Source organism: Staurois parvus, unplaced genomic scaffold (genome assembly GCF_062004578.1).
Source record: "Staurois parvus isolate SC_StPar_1 unplaced genomic scaffold, SC_StPar_1.0 ptg001590l, whole genome shotgun sequence".
NCBI lineage: Eukaryota > Metazoa > Chordata > Amphibia > Anura > Ranidae > Staurois > Staurois parvus.
The window spans coordinates 163,682-189,404 of NW_028319386.1; the positions used below are offsets into that span (position 1 = coordinate 163,682).

At 49.8% G+C, this 25,723-nt stretch overlaps 1 protein-coding gene and 1 non-coding gene across 2 annotated transcripts; both read right to left on the reverse strand.

The window, feature by feature from the left end:
* Positions 1-14,721: 14,721 nt before the first annotated feature.
* Positions 14,722-22,926, reverse strand: CUNH12orf57 (chromosome unknown C12orf57 homolog). Its single transcript, XM_089662933.1, has 3 exons — positions 22,739-22,926; positions 21,192-21,368; positions 14,722-14,988 (listed from the first exon to the last, which is right to left on the reverse strand). The coding sequence occupies exons 1-3, from the start codon at positions 22,803-22,805 to the stop codon at positions 14,846-14,848; spliced, it is 387 nt and encodes a 128-aa protein (XP_089519059.1). The 5' UTR covers positions 22,806-22,926; the 3' UTR covers positions 14,722-14,845.
* Positions 22,927-23,959: 1,033 nt separating this feature from the next.
* On the reverse strand, positions 23,960-24,016 carry LOC149435170 (U7 small nuclear RNA). Its single transcript, XR_016308538.1, has one exon. It is a non-coding gene; the product is annotated as a U7 small nuclear RNA (small nuclear RNA).
* Positions 24,017-25,723: the final 1,707 nt, after the last annotated feature.

Here is a 25,723-nt window from a genome sequence, read left to right on the forward strand (position 1 = left end):
CTACATAGACCCCTGCATGGACTTGACAACTCTTTTGTTTGCAACCTGTCAAGACCCTTGTCTGGACCTAGCTACTCTCTCATTTGCCACCTGCCAAAGCCCCTGCATGGACCCGACAACTCTCTCATTTGCCACCTACCAAGACCCCTGCTGGACCTAACAACTCTCTCGTTTGCCATCTACCAAGACCCCTGCATGGACCTGACAATGCTCTTGTTTGCCACCTGCCAAGACCCCTGCATGGACCTGACTAATCTTTCATTTGCCACCTGCCAAGACCCCTGCATGGACCCAACTAATCTTTCATTTGCCACCTGCCAAAGCTCCTGCATGGATTCGACAACTTGTTTGCCACCTGCCAAGACCCCTACCTGGACCTAACTACTCTCTCATTCGCCACCTGCCAAAGCTCCTGCATGGACTCGACAACTTTCTCATTTGCCACTTACCAAGATCCTTGCATGGACTTAACTACTCTCTCATCTGCACCTAGCAAAAATCCTGCATGGAGCTGACAACTCTTTCGTTTGCCACCTGCCAAGATCCCTGCATGGACCTGACTACTCTTTCATTTGTCACCTACCAAGAGACCTTCATTGGCCTGACTATGCTTTTGTTTGCCACCTACCAAGACCTCTGAATAGGCAGACTACTCTCTCAATTGTGCCCTTCATGGACCTTGCATGGACTTGACTACTTTTTTGTTTGCCACCTACCAAGACCCCTGCCTGGACGTGACTACTCTTTTGTTTTCCACCTACCAAGATCTCTGCCTGGACCTGACTACACTCGTATTTGCCACCTACCAAGACTTCGGCATGGACCTGACTACATTCTCATTTTCCCCCTTTCAATACCCCTCCATAGACCTGACAACTCTCTCATATGCTACCTGCTAAGACCCCTGCATGGACCTGAAAACTCTCTCATTTGCCACCTACCAAGATCCCTGCCTGGACCTGACTACTCCCTCATTTGCACCTACCAAGACCCCTGCATAGAACTGACAACTCTCTCAATTGCCACCTGCCAAGATTCCTGCATGGATCTGACTATTCTTTCATTTGCCACCTATCAAGACCCCTGCATGGGCCTAACTACTTGTTTGCCTCCTACCAAGACCTCTGTATGGACCTGACAACTCTCTTGTTTGGCACCTTTCAAGACCTCTGCATGGACTTGACTACTCTTTCATTTGCCATCTATCAAGACCTCTGCATGAACCTAACTACTCTCTCATTTACTCCCTTTCAAGACCCCTGCATGGACTTGGCTCCTCTCTCATTTGCAACCTAGCAGTACCCCTGCCTGGACCTGGCGAATCTCTCTTTTGCCACCTGCCAAAGCCCCTGCATGGACTTGACAGCTCTCTCATTTGCCACCTACCAAGATCTCTGCATGGACCTGACTACGCTCTCATTTGCACCTACCAAGACGCCTACATAGGCCTGACTACTCTTTTGTTTGCCACCTACCAAGACCTTTGCATGGACTTGATTACTCTTTTGTTTGTCACCTATCAAGACCTCTGCAAGAACCTGACTACTCTCTCATTTGCCCCCTTTCAAGACCCCTGCATGGGCTTGACTACTTTCTTGTTTGCCACCTAACAATAGCCCTGCCTGAACCTGACTACTCTCTCTTTTACCACCTCCCAAGACCTCTGAATGGACCTGACTATTCTCTCATTTGTCCCTTTTCAAGACCTCTGCATGGACTTGGCTACTTTCTCATTTGCCACCGAACAGTACCCCTGCCTGGTCCTGACTACTCTCATTTGCCACCTACCAAAACCCCTGCCTCAACCTGAGAATACTTTCATTTGCCACCTACCAAGACCCCCGTATAGACCTGGCTACTCTCTTGACTGCCACCTGCCCAGACCCCTGCATGGAAGTGACGACTCTCTTGCTTGCCACTTTCTTGACCTGACTATTCTTCCTACTGCTTAGTGTACAGTTTCCACACCATAGCCATTTTGTTCCTGTTATCTCCTTGGTGGGACGATCCTGATGGCCATAACCTGGTAACAGTTTGGAGCAAAGTAAATTGGGACCCCTAGGATCTACAGCCTATCTCCACCTTCAGGAGCCCTGAAGACCACCTGTCACATAGCCCCCATGCTTCAGGTGCGCCCACACCACCTGCCGAAGGCACTTTAACAGCCATTTTTTCCTGTGAGCTCAGGATGGTGTGATGATCTGCCCCACATGGCAGGTCCACGAAAGCCTGGGCCCATTAGAAGTGGAATGAATAATGCTGACCAAAATTCAACCTGGAAGAAGGGGACCTCTAGCGGTAGAAAGGAATAACTTCAGGGTACAGCTACAGATTTAAGGTTAGTTTTGCAGCAAACGCTGTTTTTTTTAAAAAAAAATTATATTTCAGGACAAAACAATTTTCAAAATACACTAGAATTTAACACTAACATATTGTGATTGGTTTGTTGACTTTTTGATCAATTCTTTGCTGTGGATGGATGTCTTCTGTTTCCTATTGCAAAACAAGCACAGTCGTGTGAAGAGGACTTCCAGTGGTTTAAATCTCGTCATTCAAAAAAAAAGCTGGGCAGGATGTGAATTTTGTAATAAAGTGAAAGCATACAGAAACGGGAAACCTTCGTCTCATTTTAATCTACAGGAACAAACTTATTGCATAGCTGTCTTCGTCACTTCTTCCATGCTATGCTGGTGGGTGAGCGTCAGCAGTGTACACCAGTCATGATTAACCTGATAAAATTCAGAGCAGATCAAAATCTGGTAGAAAACTAAGAAAGGTTTAAAGGCTAATGAAGACAGAGGAACAAATGAGGGATATCACAAATGGCAAATGTTGGGGATCACGAACCCTCCATGGAGCCTACACACTGGATGGCAGTGTACCGGAGAGTACACCTGTGAAGGCTACAGTGGACGTGGTGCAGGGAAGCACAGAAACAAGGATCTGGGAAAGCATGGCATGGAAGCAGTATAGGGCAGCACTGAGGTGCTGGTCTTACATGCAGGTAGGGATACTAATAAGAGACACTTACAGCACTGGGGTGCAAGGCTCACAGGGAGGCTGGTGCACCGAAGTACACCTTACACTAGTGAGGTGCTGAGCTTAGAGGAACACCAGGGTGACTATATGTTTGAGGAACACAGTAGTGCACAGGGTTTCTAGGGAATTCAGGTACACAGTAGACCTGTGCACGACACAAATTTTCATTCTGTTTTGGATGCATTTGTTAGTTGAAGAATTTTGTTTTGCCATATTCATTATGTTGACCCGATTTGTTTTTGGAATTCACATCGTATCTTTGGCATTCGTTTAGGTTCACGCCCCTGATGATGTTATGAATGGGGGGGGGTCTTCGAGTGACGTCATGGAGGAGTGGTCACCCGGTGACATCACTGGATGACCCCTTTCCCCCATGTTTACTTACCGGCAAAGTAGGTGTAATCCGGCTAGTGTCTCTTCATGGAACCAGTCGTGTTCGGGTTTTTTTGAGCAGGTCTGCATTCATCATGACTGATGCTGAATTTACATAGGGAGATATGTTTTTATATTTTACCCCCCGCACTCCCACAACTACAGGCCAGGGTCGTGAGGAGGAAACCCTTGTCCTCATCAACATGGGAACAAGGTGCTTTGGGGTGGGAGGGGGAGCCCCCCAAAAGCTCCCCCGTTGAGGGCATGTGGCCTGGTACGGTTCGAGGGGGGGGGGGGGGAGGAACATGCTCGTCTCCCCCTTTCCTGGCCTCCTGGACTGTACACTTGGATGAGACTCTGGTATGTATTTTGGGGGCCCCCCCACACCATTTTTTCTCATTTTGGCATGGGGTTCCCCCTTTTTTTTTTAATTTTGGTATGCTCCTCTTAAAGTCCATACCAGAGTCAAAGGGCTCCCACACTGTCAGCTCCTCTTTTGTTTCCATTCTGATTCCACGCTGACAGCAGATGAGTCATGATTGTTAAGGACGCGGTGGGCGCCTGCTCCTTATCAACCAGCATTTCACAATGAATTTGAAAGAAACTATACATTTGTTATAACTTTATTTTTTACATTCATTACTATATCCATTCGGAAATTCAGATACATCCGAATCTCCGAAAATCACACTTTCTCCCGAAAAACGAATCATAAAGAAACACACGTCTAGTACACAGGATACAGTTGGGGTACACAAGAAGAATATTTATTTGTACATTCTGGGCAGAACACAACATGCCCACATGTGCAGCGAAGGTGAGGGAAGTTGGAAAGACCAAGGCACAGAGTCTAAGGAATTACCTGGACTTCTCCAGAGCTCATGAAGGTGGAGATTGGTTGCAGTTCTCGGATTCCCCCAAGCAGGTAGCTACTGGGAACTACGGACTGGTAGCAGGTAGACCACTAGGAAGAGGCAGAAGTGCATGGGGAGACAAAGCATGAAACAAACTAGGAATACACTGGGAGATACTGGAGCAGGTGCTGCTAATGAAAGGCAGGATGAAACTCACAGGAGATCGCAGAGGTGCAGGAATGCTGAAAGCCAACAAGGGAACCAGAGGCACAAGGACACTGGAATGCTCAAAGAACACAACAGGTACATACATACAGGCTTCAAGTCACTGGCTGGAAGACACTGGGAACGCTGGAAGTGCAGAAAACATACTGGAAGACACTTGCAACCAGTCACTAGGAACAAGGGGATATCACTAAGAATCTCAGAGCCACTGGGGGTACACTAGGAATCTTCTTCACAAGGAAACACTGGGGGAAAGCTAGGAAACTACTTTGTCATAAGAACTAGGGGTACACCAGGAATCTTCTCAGGAAACCAGGAACACAAGGAAGCACTGGGAGTACCATAGGAATCTTCTTTGTTAGAAAGAATTGGGAGTGGACTAGGAATCTTCTATTCCAGGAAGCACTAGGGGTATACCAGAAATCTTCTCAGAAGGCCAGGGACACAAAGAAGCATATTAGGAGGTACATTAGGAACCTTCTTTGCTAGGAAACACTATGAGTTTTCTCAGGAAGCCAAGGACTCAAGGAAGCACTGAGGGTAGAGTAGGAATCTTCATCACTATGCATTGGGGGTATATTGGGAATCTTATTTTTTAGGAAGCCAGGGACACAAGGCAGCACTAGGAGAAGACTAGGAATATTCTTCAACAGGAAGCACTGGGGGTACACTAGGAATATTCTTCACTAGGAAGCATTGGAGATAGCCAGAGACACTAGAAAGTACTCGGGGCAGACTAAGAATATTCTTCACTCGGAAGCACTGGGGGTACACTGGGAATCTTCTTTGCAAGTCTGGGAGAAAAGGAAGTACTGAAGGTTCATTAGGAATCTTCTTTGATAGGAAGCACTGGGGGTATACTAGGAATCTTCTTGGGAAGCCAGGGACACAAGGAAGCAGAGGATACACTTGCAATCATTTTTTTCTGCTAGAAAGCACTGGAGGTACACCAGGAGTCTTCTCAGGAAGCCAGAGACATTAGGAAGCACTGGGGGTAGACTAAGAATCTTCTTCACTAGGAAGCACTGGGGGTACACTAGAAATCTTCTTTACTAGGAAGCACTGGGGGTACACTAGGAATCCTCTTTACCAGGAAGTACTGTGGGTACACTAGGAATCTTCTTTACCAGGAAGCACTATGGGTACACTAGAAATCTTCTTTACTAGGAAGCAGTGGGGGTACTCTAGAAATCTTCTTTACCAGGAAGCACTGGGGGTACACTAGGAATCTTCTTTACCAGGAAGCACTGGGGGTACTCTAGAAATCTTCTTTACCAGGAAGCACTGGGGGTACACTAGGAATCTTCTTTACCAGGAAGCACTGAGGGTACTCTAGAAATCTTCTTTACTAGGAAGCACTGGGGGTACACTAGGAATCTTCTTTACTAGGAAGCACTGAGGGTACTCTAGAAATCGTCTTTACCAGGAAGCACTGGGGGTACACTAGGAATTTTCTTTACTAGGAAGCACTGGGGGTACACTAGAAATCATCTTTGCCAGGAAGCACTGGGGGTACCCTCTGAATATTCTTTGCAAGGAAGCACTGGGGGTACACTATGAATCTTCTTTGCTAGGAAGTACTGGGGGTAGACTAAGACTATTCTTCACTAGGAAGCACTGGAGGTACGCTAGGAATCTTCTTCGGACGTCAGGGACACTAGGAAGTACTGAAGGAACATTAGGAATCTTCTTTACTAGGAAGCACTGGGGGTACACTATGAATCTTCTTTGCTAGGAAGTACTGGGGGTAGACTAAGACTATTCTTCACTAGGAAGCACTGGAGGTACGCTAGGAATCTTCTTCGGAAGTCAGGGACACTAGGAAGTACTGGAGGAACATTAGGAATCTTCTTTACTAGGAAGCACTGGGGGTACACTAGGAATCTTCTTAGGAAGCTAGAAACATGGGGAATCATTGGGGGTACACTAGCAAGCTTCTTCGCTGAAAGTTTGTACACTACAAATCTTCTCAGAAAGCCAAGGACGCAAGGAAGCATGGGGAGTAGACAAGCGATCTTCTTCTCTAGGAAGCACTAGGGGTACTCTAGGAATCTTCTTGGAAATACAAAAAAAGGAAGGACCTGGCACTAGGAACACAAGCCTGGGGGAATGGATCCAGCGTAAATAGAAGGGAGATGGCCGGCTGCGCACGTAGCTAATTAAATCAACAGCAGATGGTTGATGAGTCTCGAACACACGTCTTTTGGGATGATAGGTAACAGCAGAACCTTGCAATTTATGGAATGACATATGCCACCATGCCTGCTGATCTTCGGGAATAGAGGCGACAGATCTGCAGTAAAGCTGCAGATAAGTATCAAGGGCATTGCCAAACATCTGTTTTGCTTCAGCTCAACTTGGATAAGAATGGAGGCCACTCTTGTCTTTTCACACCAGGGTGCACAGCTAGTCACATAATAAAATAATGCTTTTCATAAAACGTGGGTGTGCCGTGCTGCGGTCCACAAGGCCCAGCTCAGATGGGCGTTTCAAGGAGGCACCTGGTTTCTATCCCCACCAAGAGCCCTCCAAATACTGGATCTGGTAGGCTGTACTGAACCACATGTGCAGAGTTGGTGGAGTGCTGTACACTGGAGAGGGATCAGGTTTTTATTGTAGTTTGTGCCCCATTTAGGGAGATTCACCTACTCTATTTGTCCTGTTTACTGATGTCAGAGAGTAAAAGAAAGTCCCAAACTTTGGGTGGTCACCAGAACAGGAATTGGGAATGTTTTATTTTTTTCTTTTTTTTTCTATTTTTCTTTTTAAGGGGGGAATGTTTTCTAACATGTGATGTTCCTGGTGACAGATGCCTCTGCTATACCTAGCTGTGACTGAGCTCACACATCAGATAACACTGCAGACGATCGTCACATTGCATCATTTTATTTTTTTCCGTTATCGGTCACTCAGCTCGGATTATCTTCTCATCATATGGAAATGAATGCAGCACAATAGTCTATGCAAATACTGGAGCACCTTATTTCCAATATCATTGTGCCCATTGAACCCGTACTTGTTAAGTATGAAAATAGTACATGATGACGTCAAGCTACTATGTTTTGCTGCAGAACCGGAACTGAGGATAAAAAATGGGCTAAATACCAGCCATAAACAAAAGACACGTATTAACCATTTCCAGTCCAACCTACGTATTATTATTATTATACAGGATTTATATTGCGCCAACAGTTTGCTCAGCACTTTACAATATAATGGGAGACAATACAGAAACGATAAAGTTCAATACAAGAGGGTTAGGAGGGCTCTGATCCTTGGAGCTTACAATCTATTAAAACATCCATGGTGGAAAGTGGTAACACCAGGATCATGGCTGCAGCTCCAGCCATAATCCCGGTACTGTTTTTTTTTTTCAGCCGGAGATTGGCTGTCGTGTAAAAGTGATCCTGGGCAACTTTACAGCCGCCTGATCACTTGTACAGTGCTGGGAAAGACCTCCCTTTCCGTCACCACCTTCAGTGGTTCCTGAACTTTCCTGGGCAGCTCAGTGGTTAGTACTTCCACCTAGCAGCACTAGGGTACGAATTCCAACCATGGCACTACCTGCCTGGAGTTTGCATGTTCTCCCTGCTTGTGAGGGTTTCCTCCCACATTCCAAAGACATGCTGGTAGGTTAATTGGCTCCTGTCTAAATTGGCCCCAGTATGTGCATGTATGAATGGGAGTTAGGGACATTAGTTTGTAAGCTCCTTGAGGGTCAGGGACTGATGGGAATGTACAATATATGTACAGAACTGCGTAAATTGATGGCACTATAGAAGTACCTGTAATAATACTCTGGGACCCCAGGACAGCTTCCCACAGAGGAGATAGAAGAACATTTGTTCCATGATCTACTCTGTGACCAATGAACCCAAAAGTGATGATGGTTCCAGAGCTGTAATTCCCTGACTGTTGTAGCCAGGGAAGCAGCTAACCAAGCACAACCTGTGCTTAATTAGCTGCTTTGAAGGGCAGTGGATGCATCAGGGGTCTATTAAACTCCTGGTGTCTCCAAAAAAAAAAAAAAAAAGAGACCGGTCACTGCTCAAAGCTATCACAGTGGGGCTCGTTAGCCCATCATTCACGATTAACTCTAAAACGGATACCCTGTAAAGGCTATTACAGCCAGGGAAGAAGCTAACCTATGCTTGATTAGCTGCTTCGGAGGGCAGGGGAGAAATCAGGGGTCTAATAGACCCCTGATGTTTCCATAAAGGGACATTTCACTGACCAAAGCTATCACAAGGGGGCTTGTTAGCCCATCATTCACGATTAACTCTAAAACGGATACCCTGTAAAGGCTATTACAGCCAGGGAAGAAGCTAACCTATGCTTGATTAGCTGCTTCGGAGGGCAGGGGAGAAATCAGGGGTCTAATAGACCCCTGATGTTTCCATAAAGGGACATTTCACTGACCAAAGCTATCACAAGGGGGCTTGTTAGTCCATAATTCATGATTAACTCTAAAACTGATAACCTGTAAAGGCTGTTGCAGCTAACCAAGCACAATCTGTGGATGGTTAGCTGCTTCGGAGGGCAGGGGAGACATCAGGGGTCTAATACACCACTGATGTTTCCGTAAAGGGACCTTTCACTGCTCAAAAGCTATCACAAGGAGGCTTGTTAGTTTATAATTTACGATTAACTCTAAAACTGATAACCTGTAAAGGCTGTTGCAGCTAACCAAGCACAATCTGTGGATGGTTAGCTGCTTCAGAGGGCAGGGGAGACATCAGGGGTCTAATAGACCTCTGATGTCTCCATAAAGGGACCTGTCACTGTCCATTCCAAAGCTATCACAAGGGGGCTTATTAGCCCATCATTCATGATTTCCTCTAAAACTGATAACCTGTAAAGGCTGTTACAAACAGCAAAGCAGCTTACCAAGTGCAATCTGTGCTTGGTTAGCTGCTCATGAGGGCAGGGGAGACATCAGGGGTCTAATATACCACTGATGTTTCCGTAAAGGGACCTTTCACTGCTCAAAAGCTATCACAAGGGGGCTTGTTAGTTTATAATTTACGATTATCTCTAAAACTGATAACCTGTAAAGGCCGTTGCAGCTAACCAAGCACAATCTGTGGATGGTTAGCTGCTTCAGAGGGCAGGGGAGACATCAGGGGTCTAATAGACCACTGATGTTTCCATAAAGGGACCTTTCACTGCCCAAAGCTATCACAAGGGGGCTTGTTAGTCCATAATTTATGATTAACTCTAAAACTGATAACCTGTAAAGGCTGTTGCAGCTAACCAAGTACAATCTGTGCTTGGTTAGCTGCTTTGGAGGGCAGGGGAGAAATCAGGGGTCTAATGGACCCCTTGTATCTCTAAAAAGGGACCTGTCACTGCGTAAAGCGATCTCATAGGGGGCTTGTTAGCCCATCATTCACTGAACTGATAACCTGTGAAGGCTTTGAAGCTTCACCCATAGGCAATTTTGGATACCGTAGCTGGATGCCATTCCTCCGGCGTGCGCATTTTAAAATCTTGTCATGTTTGATATCCCTTTACTCGACGCAACATCATCATTTATATTTTATCAATACATTTGGTTATTATATTGCGTTTGGGTGCACTAAAATTCACGTACGTGTATCTTTTCCTGAAAATTTGCATTTGATAAATGGCTAAGCAAATATTATGCGACATAAAAAAAAATTGCAACAGACACCATTTTATTCTCCATTTGGCCTCTGCTTTCAGAAAATAAATGTTTTTGGGGGGTTCTATGTCATTTTCTAGCAAACAAAAAAAAAAATGGCGATTTTAACGTGTGTGAAAAATTTAAAAATTTCCCCGGACAGCAAGTGGTTAAAAAAGGCTCAAAAATGACAACCAAGTCTAAAGACCAGTATGCTGCAACATTACATTTTTGTTCCTGGGTTGAAATAATCCTGGAGTAGAGCTTTAATAAATACGGCAAGTAAAGGTTGCCAAAACGGTAGCTCCCTTGTAGGTCACACCTGAAAAGCGTCCAATAGGAGTGCTTACTTTAACAGAGGGAGCAACGCTGCCCCCTGCTGAGTACATTGCACAGTACAAAAGAACGCTGTAGGTTTTGTAGGACTTCTAGTTGTTTCTCAATGTTTTTTAGTGGTTTGGTTTGCCTTGTTTTAGCTTGTCACTTGCTTATAATATCGACAGATCTCTAGGTAAAGTAGATTGCTGATCCTACACTGGAGACTTTGCAAATATTAAAATCTAATTAAAAAAACCATCTATATACATAAGAATGAGGATTTTCACCGTTTAACCACTTCCATACCGAGCACTTCTACTCCCCTCCTGCCCAGGCCAATTTCCAACTTTCAGAGGTGTTGCACTTTGAATGACAATTGCGCGGTCATGCAACACTGTACCCGTATGAAATGTTTACAATTTTTTTCACACAAATAGAGCTTTCTTTTGGTGGTATTTAATCGCTGCTGGGGGTTTTATTTTTTGCGCTATAAACAGAAAAAAAGCAAAAAAATTATAAGAAATAAAGTTTTTCTTTGTATCTATTATAAAATTTTGCAAACAGGTAATTTTTCTCCATCACTGATGTGCATTGATGAGGCTGCACTGATAAACAGTACTGATGAGCACTGATAGGCACGTTTAGGCAGCACTGATGAGGTGGCACGGATAGCAGCACTGATAGGAGGCATTGATAGGCGGCACTGATAGGCAGAACTGATGGGCAGCACTGATGGGCACTGAGGTGGCACGGATAGGCAGCACTGATAGGAGGCATTGATAGGCGGCACTGATAGGCAGAACTGATGGGCAGCACTGATGGGCACTGAGGTGGCACGGATAGGCAGCACTGATGAGGTGGCACGGATAGGCAGCACTGATGAAGTGGCACGGATGGGCAGCACTGATAGGCGGCACTGATGGGCAGCACTGCTAGGCACAGGTGGGTGGCACTGTAGGACACAGGTGGGTGGCACAGGTGGGCACTGATCCCTTCGCTGACAATTGCCGGTTCTCGGCAGTACTTTCCTCGCGCTGTGACAGCATAACCGGCAACTGCATTTACCCGGTGATCGCTGTGTCACTGGACATAGCTGATCACATGGTAAAAGGCCACCGTGATTGGCTGTTTTCCGTACCCCGTGATCAGCTGTGTCTGTAGGACACAGCGATCATAGGCGTCGCGGGGGGCGCATTCTGGAATGATGTCCATGGACGTCGTCCCAGGATTACACAACCGCGCTGTAGCCGTCCTTCGGCTATGCAGGTGGACAGGCTCTGTAGTCTAGCGTTTTTTTTTTTTAAAAAAGTATACACTAGTATAATGAAAAAGAAAAACACTGACTGTGTTTTACTAATGAATAAATTACATTACTAGTGCCTATATGCTAATGAAAAGGAATTGCAGGGTCCGGGGAGAGCGGATATAGTGAATGCGGGGTCCGGGGAGAGCGGATATAGTGAATGCGGGGTCCGGGGAGAGCGGATATAGTGAATGCGGGGTCCGGGGAGAGCGGTATAGTGAATGCGGGGTCCGGGGGGAGAGCGGATATAGTGAATGCGGGGTCCGGGGAGAGCTGATATAGTGAATGCGGGGTCCGGGGAGAGCTGATATAGTGAATGCGGGGTCCGGGGAGAGCGGATATAGTGAATGCGGGGTCCGGGGAGAGCGGATATAGTGAATGCGGGGTCCGGGGAGAGCGGATATAGTGAATGCGGGGTCCGGGGAGAGCGGATATAGTGAATGCGGGGTCCGGGGAGAGCGGATATAGTGAATGCGGGGTCCGGGGAGAGCGGATATAGTGAATGCGGGGTCCGGGGAGAGCGGATATAGTGAATGCGGGGTCCAGGGAGAGCGGATATAGTGAATGCGGGGTCCGGGGAGAGCGGATATAGTGAATGCGGGGTCCGGGGAGAGCGGATATAGTGAATGCGGGGTCCAGGGAGAGCGGATATAGTGAATGCGGGGTCCGGGGAGAGCGGATATAGTGAATGCGGGGTCCGGGGAGAGCAGATATAGTGAATGCAGGGTCCGGGGAGACCAGATATAGTGAATGCGGGGTCCTGGGAGAGCGGATATAGTGAATGCAGGGTCCTGGGAGAGCGGATATAGTGAATGCAGAGTCCGGGGAGAGCAGATATAGTGAATGCAGGGTCCGGGGAGAGCGGATATAGTGAATGCAGAGTCCGGGGAGAGCGGATATAGTGAATGCGGGGTCCGGGGAGAGCGGATATAGTGAATGCGGGGTCCGGGGAGAGCGGATATAGTGAATGCAGGGTCCGGGGAGAGCAGATATAGTGAATGCAGGGTCCGGGGAGACCAGATATAGTGAATGCGGGGTCCTGGGAGAGCGGATATAGTGAATGCAGGGTCCTGGGAGAGCGGATATAGTGAATGCAGAGTCCGGGGAGAGCAGATATAGTGAATGCGGGGTCCGGGGAGAGCGGATATAGTGAATGCGGGGTCCGGGGAGAGCGGATATAGTGAATGCAGAGTCCGGGGAGAGCAGATATAGTGAATGCGGGGTCCGGGGAGAGCGGATATAGTGAATGCGGGGTCCGGGGAGAGCAGATATAGTGAATGCAGGGTCCGTGAAGACCAGATAAAGTGAATCACCCCCCACATTCAACACTATAGAGATAGAGAGGTGTCCCGTTGTCCTAGCACACATCCTGCCCTAGGGTGACAAAGCTGCTTCTCCATAAATACAAATGATGAGTGAGCGTGGTCACCCTAGAACAGAAAATGTGTTACTGGCAGGATCATCACGAAAAAGTTGAAAGAAAAAAAAAAAAAAAGCAGTCTATAATCAGGGAAAGGTGATCCCATTCCCCAATGACCACTGGAGGGAACACTGGTCCAGCAACCAATGTATGAGATGAGCAAATAAAAGTCTTAAAGCTGAAGTTAATCCGCTGATAATTTGTCTCCGCTGGTTACTCCCTCCCCCTCCTTATCAACATGCTAATTAAAACGTTTCTGTTTAATTACAAACCATCTTTCAGTGATGTTATCACTGGGTCTCTGTGCTTCCCTATGCAATGTGGGCAGATCATGGCTGGTGGGAGGGGCTAGCAAAGTGTTGTACATAACTTCCTGAAAACATCACAATGCCCTGCCTCAGTACTCCTCTCAGGAGCCCTGAGTTCTGATGCAAGTAGTGGGCAGGCTCTTGGGTGGACTTATGCAAATAACAAAATGTCTTGATGGGTGGGTGTGGAGTAGTGTGTGTTCTTAGACTTAATTTGCATAGGTAACGCCCACATGTGATGCTGAGCCTCTGACTGAAAGAACTATAATCCAATTAAGAAAAGGGGCGGAGCCAGGGACAGCCAGGCTGGGAAGGAAAGAGCTAGATGATTATAGATGTCCTCCAGCTAGAAAATGAGGCCGGCGCTGACTTGCTGCAGCTTCTAATGCACATTGTGAGAAACTCACAGTGTGCAGTGAAATCAGAGTAAGCCATCTTAGTCCAGGAGAGGAGCCGGCACAACTGTGCAAGATGAAAGGGGAGGAGCCAGCACAACTGTGCAAGATGAAAGGGGAGGAGCCGGTACACCTGTGCAAGACGGGAGGGGAGGAGCCGGTACACCTGTGCAAGACAGAAGGGGAGGAGCCGGTACACCTAAGCAAGACAGAAGGGGAGGAGCCGGTACACCTGTGCAAGACAGAAGGGGAGGAGCCGGTAAACCTGTGCAAGACAGAAGGGGAGGAGCCGGTACACCTGTGCAAGACAGAAGGGGAGGAGCCGGTACACCTGTGCAAGACGGACGGGGAGGAGCCGGTACACCTGTGCAAGACGGACGGGGAGGAGCCGGTACACCTGTGCAAGACGGACGGGGAGGAGCCGGTACACCTGTGCAAGACGGACGGGGAGGAGCCAGTACACCTGTGCAAGACGGACGGGGAGGAGCCGGTACACCTGTGCAAGACGGACGGGGAGGAGCCGGTACACCTGTGCAAGACGGACGGGGAGGAGCCGGTACACCTGTGCAAGACGGACGGGGAGGAGCCGGTACACCTGTGCAAGACGGACGGGGAGGAGCCGGTACACCTGTGCAAGACGGACGGGGAGGAGCCGGTACACCTGTGCAAGACAGACGGGGAGGAGCCAGTACACCTGTGTAAGAAGGAAGGGGAGGAGCCGATACACCTGTGCAAGACGGAAGGGGAGGCCAGGGTCGGGGGTGAGGGCCTCTGTTGTCATTGGTTAGAATGCCCTCTGGATTTCCATGCCACTTACAAGAGACAAGTAAACTCCACCAGTGATGACTAGAAAATGAGAAGACATTTATTGTGAATGTAACACAACGTCCGGCCTGTGATGAAGAGGATGGGAACCGGGCCGTGGCGGGATGAAGATGTCCGCTGACGGAAGGGGGAGGGGAATGTTTCAGGAGGAGGGCATAGGGAGCCCGGCATGTGGGGGGAGAGGTAAGGGGGGCAGGAAGAAGGACTTCAGTTTGTTGGACATGGCTGCGATCTCGGGGTCCTGCGCCTCAAATGATTTTACCAGACGGGCGAATCGGAGGACACCTAGGAGAGGAGAGACATAAAAAGACTTGAGTACAGCCAGACCGCCATGACGCTTAACCCTCTCACTGCCAGTGCCGTCTTTAAACACAGGTTAAAAAAAAAAATTTAGGATTGAAGATTAATTAAAACCCCCCCAAACATATTTTCTGAAAGCCGAGACCACGGAGAATAAAATAGTGGCAGTTCCACCTTTTTTATGTCATACCATATTAGCACGGCGGCTTGTGAAAACGCAAAATGTTCGTAAAAATGCTTCATTTTTAATTTTAGGGCACATACAGTGCATCCAGAAAGTCTTCCCAGAACTTCACTTTTGCTACATTTTGTTATGTTACAGCCTTATTCCAAAATGGATTCAATTCATTTTTCCTCAACATTCTACAAACAATACCCCATAATGACAACGTGAAAGAAATTTGTTTTGAAATCTTCGCAATTTATTAAAAATAAAAAACAGAAAAAAAAACCCACACGTGTACATAAGTATTCACAGCCTTTGCCATGACACTCAAAATTGAGCTCTGGTGCATCCTGTTCCCACCGATCATCCTTGAGATGTTTCCACAACTTGATTGTCCACCTGTGGGACATTCAGTGGATTGGAGTCCACCTGTGGGACATTCAGTGGATTGGAGTCCACCCGTGGGACATTCAGTGGATTGGAGTCCACCTGTGGGACATTCAGTGGATTGGAGTCCGCCTGTGGGACATTCAGTGGATTGGAGTCCGCCTGTGGGACATTCAGTGGATTGGAGTCCGCCTGTGGGACATTCAGTGGATTGGAGTCCACCTGTGGGACATTCAGTTGAGCCCACCTGTGGGACATTCAGTTGAGCCCACCTGTGGGACATTCAGTTGAGCCCACCTGTGGGACATTCAGTTGAGCCCACCTGTGGGACATTCAGTTGAGCCCACCTGTGGGACATTCAGTTGAGCCCACCTGTGGGACATTCAGTTGAGCCCACCTGTGGGACATTCAGTTGAGCCCACCTGTGGGACATTCAGTTGAGCCCACCTGTGGGACATTCAGTTGAGCCCACCTGTGGGACATTCAGTTGAGCCCACCTGTGGGACATTCAGTTGAGTCCACCTGTGGGACATTCAGTTGAGTCCACCTGTGGGACATTCAGCGGGTTGGAGTCCACCTGTGGGACATTCAGCGGGTTGGAGTCCACCTGTGGGACATTCAGCGGGTTGGAGTCCACCTGTGGGACATTCAGCGGGTTGGAGTCCACCTGTGGGACATTCAGCGGGTTGGAGTCCACCTGTGGGACATTCAGCGGGTTGGAGTCCACCTGTGGGACATTCAGCGGGTTGGAGTCCACCTGTGGGACATTCAGCGGGTTGGAGTCCACCTGTGGGACATTCAGCGGGTTGGAGTCCACCTGTGGGACATTCAGCGGGTTGGAGTCCACCTGTGGGACATTCAGCGGGTTGGAGTCCACCTGTGGGACATTCAGCGGGTTGGAGTCCACCTGTGGGACATTCAGCGGGTTGGAGTCCACCTGTGGGACATTCAGCGGGTTGGAGTCCACCTGTGGGACATTCAGTGGGTTGGAGTCCACCTGTGGGACATTCAGTGGATTGGACATGATGAGGAAAGGCATACACCTGTCTATGGAAGGTCCCACAGGTAACAGTGCATGTCAGAGCACCAACCAAGCCATGAAGTCCAAGGAATTGTCCATACACCTCTGAGACGGGATTGTATGAAGGCACAGATCTGGGGAAGGGTACAGAAACATTTCTGCAGCATTGAAGGTCCCAATGAGCACAGTGGCCTCCACCGTCCGTAAATGGAAGAGGTTTGGAACCACCAGGAATCTTCCTAGAGCGGGCCACCCGGTCAAAATGAGCGATCGAGGGAGCAGGGCCTTAGCCAGGGAGGAAACAGAGTACCCAATGGTTACTCTGAAAGAGCTCCAGCGTTTCTCTGTGGAGAGGGGAGAACCTTCCAGAAGAACAACCATCTCTGCAGCACTCCACCAATCAGGCCTGTATGGTAGAGTGGTCAGACGAAAGCCATTCCTCAGTAAATGGCAAATGGCAGCCCGCCTGGAGTTTGCCAAAAGGCACCTGAAGGACTCTCAGACCACGAGAAACAAAACTCTCTGGTCTGATGAAACAAAGATTGAACTCTTTGGCCTGAATGCCAAGCGTCATGTCTGGAGGAAACCAGGCACTGCTCACCACCTGGCCAATACCATCCCTACAGTGAAGCATGGTGGTGGCAGTATCATGCGGTGGAACTGGGAGACTAGTCAGGATCGAAGGAAAGATGAATGCAGTAATGTACAGAGACATCCTTGATGAAAACCTGTTCCAGAGCGCTCTGGACCTTAGACTGGGGTGACGGTTCATCTTTCAACAGGACAAGGACCCTAAGCACACAGCCCACATCACAAAGGAGTGGCTACGGGCCAACTCTGGGAATGTCCTGGAGTGGCCCAGCCAGAGCCCAGACTTGAACCCAATTGAACATCTCTGGAGAGATCTGAGAATGGCTGTGCACCGACGCCCCCCATCCAACCTGATGGAGCTGGAGAGGTCCAGCAAAGAAGAATGGGAGAAATCGCCCAAAAATAGGTGTCCAGGCTTGTAGCATCAAACTCCAAACGACTCGAGGCTGGAATGGGGGCTAAAGGGGCTTCAACAAAGGATTGAGCAAAGGCTGGGAATACTTATGTACATGGGGGGGGGGTTTTAGTTATTTTTAATAAATTGCAAAGATTTCAAAACAAACTTCTTTCATGTTGTCATTATGGGGTATTGTTTGTAGAATGTTGAGGGAAAAAAAACGAATTTAACCACTTCCAGTCCGGACGCTTTCCCCCCCTTCCAGTCCGGACACTTTCACCCCCTTCCTGTCCGGACGCTTTCCCCCCCCTTCCAGTCCGGACGCTTTCACCCCCTTCCAGTCCGGACACTTTCACCCCCTTCCAGTCCGGACACTTTCACCCCCTTCCAGTCCGGACACTTTCACCCCCTTCCAGTCCGGACACTTTCCCCCCCTTCCAGTCCGGACACTTTCCCCCCCTTCCTGTCCGAACGCTTTCACCCCCTTCCTGTCCGAACGCTTTCACCCCCTTCCTGTCCGGACGCTTTCACCCCCTTCCTGTCCGGACGCTTTCACCCCCTTCCTGTCCGGACACTTTCATCCCCTTCCAGTCCGGACACTTTCACCCCCTTCCTGTCCGGACACTTTCACCCCCTTCCTGTCCGGACACTTTCACCCCCTTCCTGTCCGGACGCTTTCACCCCCTTCCTGTCCGGACGCTTTCACCCCCTTCCAGTCCGGACGCTTTCACCCCCTTCCAGTCCGGACGCTTTCACCCCCTTCCTGTCCGGACACTTTCACCCCCTTCCTGTCCGGACACTTTCACCCCCTTCCTGTCCGGACGCTTTCACCCCCTTCCTGTCCGGACGCTTTCACCCCCTTCCTGTCCGGACGCTTTCACCCCCTTCCAGTCCGGACGCTTTCACCCCCTTCCAGTCCGGACGCTTTCACCCCCTTCCAGTCCGGACGCTTTCACCCCCTTCCAGTCCGGACACTTTCACCCCCTTCCAGTCCGGACACTTTCACCCCCTTCCAGTCCGGACGCTTTCACCCCCTTCCAGTCCGGACACTTTCATCCCCTTCCAGTCCGGACACTTTCACCCCTTCCAGTCCGGACACTTTCACCCCCTTCCAGTCCGGACGCTTTCACCCCCTTCCAGTCCGGACGCTTTCACCCCCTTCCAGTCCGGACACTTTCATCCCCTTCCAGTCCGGACACTTTCACCCCTTCCAGTCCGGACACTTTCACCCCCTTCCAGTCCGGACACTTTCCCCCCTTCCAGTCCGGACACTTTCACCCCCTTCCCGTCCAGGCCAATTTTTAGCTTTCAGCGCTATCACACTTTGAATGACAATTGCGCGGTCATGCGACACTGTACCCATATGAATTTTTTAGCATTTTTTTTAAGACAGATAACACTTTATTTTGGTGGTATTTATTCACCGCTGGGATTTTTATTTTTTGCTATATAAATGAAAAAGTCCAAAAATTTTTTAAAAAAAGTGTTTTTTGCAAATAATCTTTCTTCATAAATCTTGGCCAAAATTTATTCAGTTATCATTTTAGTAAAAAAAAAAAAACCAAAATTAGTTTATAACCAAAAATTATAATTTTTCAAAATGTTTTTTTACATTTTTATATTATGTTTTTCTTTTTTTTTTTTTTTAACATACCATCCCCCTAGCAGTACAGTGTCACTGCACTACTTTTGGGGGGGTGAAGATTTTTTTTTTCTTTTTTTACACCGATTGCTTTTACACCCATAAAGGCAGTAAAAACAATAATTTCTCCTCTCTGGCTGCATCCTTGCAGCCATTGAGAAATACTGTGCGAGCTGTGATTGGTCACAGCTTGTCACATGGTACAAGGATGTTGTGAATAGCTCTGTATCATGTGATCTCTGTGATCATTCACAGATTTCACACGTAATAAGCAATGATGTCAGTAAGTGACATCTTGCTTACTACTATTCATGTGATCACCGATTGGCCAATCAGTGATCATATGATCGGGACCTCACACAGAAGTCCTGCACAGCGATCGGATCGTGGTGCCGCGCTCCCAGGGAGCGCGCACAGCCTGTTTATGAACGACAACCCGCTCCTGCACTGCTCCTGTCCGGCCGTTTATGTACATGGACCGGACGGGAAGTGGTTAATCCAATCTGGAATCAATGTGGGAAAGTGAAGCTCTGGGAATACTTTCTGGATGCGCTGTAAATAAACGACCTGAATGTTTTGGGTAAATGATAAAAGATGAGGTTGTGCCGAGTAAATAAATACCAAACGTGCCAAACCTTAAAATAGCGCGCGCCCGGGAAACGGCGACAGACTTCGGGACCCCATGTTTTCCATAGGTGACGCTTCAGAAGCCCCCTACAGGTCATCAGCTCAGACGTAACTGCGACTGACGGGCCGAGAACGATCGTTCTCACCCCTGCGTGTGTGGTGACGCAACGTGTGTACTGCAACTCGTGTGTAGGTGCTCCCGATGAGTGCATTTACGTTTGTATGTGTTTGTGGACATGGAGGGATTCAAAAATTTTTTTGGGGGGGGGGGGGCTTGAAGTGCTTGGATGTCACTTTTTCATCACGGGGACAAGTCGTTCTCTATGTGATGATATTTCTGGTGACAGGTTCTCTTTAAAGGAGACATCCGAGGTTCTACAATGGATGGAGTGCAGATCGTCCAGTTACTGAGGTAACAGCCAACGGATGGCTTCCAAATGACAGCCGGCTTGTCAGATTTACACAGGCTGCAGCTGCCAGGAGTGCGTGTGAAACCCTCGGCTGCCACCAGTGTACTACAGACATCAGTGGCAGCAAAAGGGTTACAGGAGGTGGCTCAACCACCTATTTTTACCCTCCCCAGCCACAAGAATGAGGAATTAGTTTTTTGTTTTCTGTATGTGCCCTATTGGGGAGATTTTATTTCACTTCCTGTCCTGAAAACAACAAGAAGCGAGAGGAAATCTCTCCAATGTAACACTTTTTTTTTCTTTCCATCACCTGTATCTACCTAGAGTTCAGCTTCAAGTAGAAGCTCACATTTATTCACCCTCCCACCCCCAGCTCAGGGTCCTTATACTTAGCCCCCCGGCTACATCACCAACTCCCCCCCCCTCCCCGAAAGCTGCTATCTCCGCCCAGAGGAGATTTTCCTTCACTTCCTGTCCCGAAAATACAACAGGAAGTGAGAGGAAATCCCTCCAATGTAACACTTTTTTTTTTTTTATACCCTCCCACCCCCAGCTCAGGGTCCTTCTATCTAGTCCCCCGACTACATCACTGACCCCCCCGGACAGCTGCTATCTCCGCCCAGAGGAGATATTCCTTCACATCCTGTCCTGAAAACACAACAGGAAGTGAGAGGAAGGGTCTCTAATGTCATTCCCCAAAGGAGTACTGAGAAAGGGTGCTGTGATGTTTTCAGGAAGCTGTGTACAGCACCCTGCCAGCCCTTCCCACTAGCCATGATCTGCCTACATTTCATAGAGAAGCACAGAGACCTAGTGATGACACCACCGGCTGATCAGACATCATAAATAGGAAAGTGAAGGGTAGCAGGAAATCTGATCCATGACCTCATCATGTGACATGGTACAAAGTTTAGGTTCGTAGCCCCTCCCCCAATAGCCAGGCTCACCCTCTCCATCCGGGCTGAAGCCGTAGTTCTGGAGGACTTCCTGCTGGATCTGGACGGCGGCCGGGAGCAGAAGCTGCAGAACTTTCCCCAGGTCATTCCCAGAGTTCTCTCTGGCCTCCTCCAAGCGTGCGCTGCCTGTGGGGGACTGCAGAGCGTCGAGCACTTCCCCCAACGCCTCTGAAAGAGAAGAAGAGTCACCCTTTATATGGACGGATCTGCCCAGCATTGTGTCTGTGATAATGGAAGGAAGGAAAGGTATTCTGTGGGACCCGGGGTAACCGACATGTCTAACCTGAGGTGTGACCACCCACAAAGCCTGCCCAGGGGGCATCCTAGTAGTCATGTGACCTCAATCGTGTGTATACCCATCTAGGCAGGATTATTCCATGTCCGTACATTCTTGTTTCATGATAGGTTTTCAGTGGTAGGCCTGGTCCTTGGTTGCTAGGAAGCAAGCATCTCCTGCGACCTGGCAACCCACAGCAGGGGGCCGTCCTGTGACCTGGCAACCCACAGCGGGGGGGGACATCCTGCGACCTGGCAACCCACAGCGGGGGGGACGTCCTGCGACCTGGCAACCCACAGCGGGGGGGACGTCCTGCGACCTGGCAACCCACAGCGGGGGGGACGTCCTGCGACCTGGCAACCCACAGCGGGGGGGACGTCCTGCGACCTGGCAACCCACAGCGGGGGGGACGTCCTGCGACCTGGCAACCCACAGCGGGGGGGACGTCCTGCGACCTGGCAACCCACAGCGGGGGGGACGTTCTGCGACCTGGCAACCCACAGCGGGGGGGGACGTCCTGCGACCTGGCAACCCACAGCGGGGGGGACGTCCTGCGACCTGGCAACCCACAGCGGGGGGACGTCCTGCGACCTGGCAACCCACAGCGGGGGGACGTCCTGCGACCTGGCAACCCACAGCGGGGGGACGTCCTGCGACCTGGCAACCCACAGCGGGGGGACGTCCTGCGACCTGGCAACCCTCAGCGGGGGACGTCCTGCGACCTGGCAACCCACAGCGGGGGGACGTCCTGCGACCTGGCAACCCACAGCGGGGGACGTCCTCCGACCTGGCAACCCACAGCGGGGGACGTCCTCCGACCTGGCAACCCACAGTGGGGGGACATCCTCCAACCTTGAAACCCACAGCGGGGGACGTCCTGCCACCTAGCAACCCACAGCGGGGAACGTCCTGTGACCTGGAAATCCACAGCGGGGGGACGTCCTGCCACCTGGCAACCCACAGCGGGGGGACATCCTGCCACCTGGCAACCCACAGCGGGGGCTGCCTATGTCCGAGCAACATAGACACCTAGAGCAGGGGCCAACTGTGTCCTAGAAACCTACAACAAGGGCCAGTACATGTAAACATAGATGGAGGGATGGGTGGTATACATACATAGATGGGGAGGGGTGGTATACATACATAGATGGGGAGGGGTAGTACACACAGGTATATTATACAATGGGAGCTCTGTACTGCCGCGGCCCGGGGAGGAGACACCGGAAATAGATGTACGGGGGGGATGGTGGGGGTCACTCACCTTTTACCTGCTCCAGGCTTAGGGTGACGGTTTGGGCGGGGGGAGCGGGTCTCTGCAGGCTGGACATGATGGCCCCCCCTCTCCTCCTCTCTGTATATTGTCGGTCTACAGTCAGCGGTCCCCCCCTCACATCACCGAGCACAGATTGTACACAGCGCTCCTCTCTATGGCTGCCTGTGCCGGGAGTAATACAGGGGAGATCGCCCTCTGGTGGATGGAGGGTGCAACTACAGGCCGGTATCCACTAAGACAGAATGCGCCCTCTGGTGGCCAGAGTGTGCAACTATAGGCCTGTATCCGCTATGTCTTAGCGCCCCATGGTGGCCAGAGCATGCAACTACAGGCGAGCATCCACTACGGCGGAGAGCGCCCTCAGGTGGTCAGAGTGTGCAACTACAGACCCAATGGGGAGCGCCCTCTGGTAGCCAGAGTATGTAACTACAGACGGGTATCCACTACATGCGGAGAGCGCCCTTAGGTGGTCAGAGTGTGCAACTACAGGCAGGTATCCAGTACGGCCAGAGAGCGTCCTCTGGTGGTAAGAGTGTGCAACTACAGGCGGTTATTCCGTACGGCGGGGAGCGCCCTCTGGTGGTCAGACTGTGCAACTACAGGCGGTTATTCCTTACGGCGAGGAGCGCCCTCTGGTGGTCAGAGTGTGCAGCTACAGGTGGGTATTCAGTACGGCGGGAGCGCCCTCTGGTGGTCAGAGTGTACAACCACAGGCCTGTATTACGTACGGCGGGGAGCGCCCTCCAGTGGCTAAAGTGTGCAACTACAGGCGGATCTCTACTATGGCTTTAGAGCGCCCTCATGTGGTCAGAGTATGCAACTACAGGCCGGTATCCACTACGGCGGATAGTGCCCTCAGGTGGTCAGAGTATGCAACTACAGGCCGGTATTCAGTCAACGGTGAGCGCCCTCCAGTGGCTAAAGTGTGCAACTACAGGCGGATCTCCACTATGGCTTAGAGCGCCCTCTGGTGGTCAGAGTGTGCAACTACAGGCCGGTATCCAGTACGGCGGAGAGCGCCCTCAGGTGGTCAGAGTTTGCAACTACAGGCTATTCGCCACTTCCTGTGTAAAGAAAGTAGCGGAAGCCTCCCGTCCGTACAATAAAATCTTCCATGGCTGAACATGACAGCTGAAAACGAAAACAGAAGATTCTCAATAATTCTGAAACAATTTACTAACAACATTAATCTATCATTCACTCTCCATTGGCGGCTCCTGAGAGTCAGGAACCTTCTAGACAAATAGCAAAAGAGCTATAATACTAAAGGTACGTCTTTTCCGGTCCAGGGTGACACCGTCCGCGCCGTTCCCGCAACTCATGGCGATGCGAATCTTCTGACTGCTAAAGTAAAAGCACATTATTGTACACAAGAGACATCTCTCCTCCATTGTATAGAAATCAGAAAATCTGTTTATAGTTTAAAAATGAACATTTATCTCAGACTTGATGTTTCCGATTCTGCCTCTCCCGGCCACATGCAGATTAGCTTTCACCCATTGGTTCTAAGAAAGGTGGGCGTGAACTTTGGGAGGGAGAGCGGGATGGGGAGGTGACGTCACCTATCTTTAGTGTTGCTAGGAAACAGGAGGACTTGTCCTACCTATAGGCGGGTCCTGGAGTGTTATAAACAAAGGGAGGAGTCCTGTGCTCCTCCTGGTCTCCTCCTGTGTTCAGTGATGGAAGATAGTGTGCTGGGGACCTGAGATATCCCAGGAATGTACATGAGGGAAGGAAACCATTACCATGCATACAAAGGGCCCTGTGCCATCATCAGGTTGCATAATAATCTCTGTGTCGGTGGAAACCGGGACACATCAAAGAAATAAAAGGATCATTTTAGGTTGGGCGCACATGAGCGACTTTAGAAACAGCGATTATCGCCTGTGGTGCCCCCTCAGTTCTGATTGCTGGGGGTGGCTATACATAAGGAACAATGGAGTGTTGCCTGTAGTAACCATTAATTGCTCCAAATTTGTGTGATCGGTTGCCGCCACGTGCAACTGTGTGTGTGATGATCATCGCTGGCCGATCATCAGCAGTGAATAAAAATTGCCAGTGTATAGAGCAAAATATCAGCACCAAGATGGCGAGGAGGCTTAGTACTGACAGGCCTCTGGACCTCAGAGGCCCAAGAGCAGTCATGGCGGGGCCCCCTGATAGCAGAGGTCAGGGAACAGTCATGGAGTGGCCCACTGACCTTAGTGGCTTAGGAGCAATAATGGTGAGGCTTCCTGCTATCAGAGGTCCAGAAGCAATCATGACGGGGCCCCCTGCTATCAGAGGTCCTGCAGTCATGGCGAGGCTCCCTCATATCAGAGGTCCAGGAGCAATGATGTTGGGGCCCCCTGCTATCAGAGGTCCAGGTGCAGTGATGGCGGGGTTCCACCAGATCAGAGGTCAAGGAGCTCCTAGATTGTAAGCTCCAAGGATCAGGCCCTCCTATCCCTCTTGTATTGAACTGTATTGCTGCTGTATTGTCTCCCGTTATATTGTAAAGCGCTGAGCAAACTGTTGGCGCCATAAATCCTGTATAATAATAATTCATGGCACGACCCCCTGATATCAGAGGTCCAGGAGCAGTCATGACGAGGCCCAGTGACCTCAGAGGCCCAGGAACAGTCATGGCTGGGTTCCACCAGATCAGAGGTCAAGGAGCATTCATGGCAGGGCCCCCTGATATCAGAGGTCCAGGAGCAGTCATGACGGGGCCCAGTGACCTCAGAGGCCCAGGAACAGTCATGGCTGGGTTTCACCAGATCAGAGGTCAAGGAGCATTCATGGCAGGCCCCCTGATATCAGAGGTCCAGGAGCAGTCATGACGGGGCCCAGTGACCTCAGAGGCCCAGGAACAGTCATGGCTGGGTTTCACCAGATCAGAGGTCAAGGAGCATTCATGGCAGGCCCCCTGATATCAGAGGTCCAGGAACAGTCATGGCAGGGCCCACTGATATCAGAGGTCCAGGAGCAGTC

Coding starts and splice junctions, on each gene's coding strand:
- CUNH12orf57 (XM_089662933.1), bottom strand. CDS start 22,805: ATGTCCAGCCTGCAGAGACCCGCTCCCCCCGCCCAAACCGTCACCCTA. Junction 21,369..22,738: donor AAGCCTGGAGCAGGTAAAAG/GTGAGTGACCCC, acceptor CTTCTCTTTCAG/AGGCGTTGGGGGAAGTGCTC. Junction 14,989..21,191: donor CTTCAGCCCGGATGGAGAGG/GTGAGCCTGGCT, acceptor CTCCTCTCCTAG/GTGTCCTCCGATTCGCCCGT.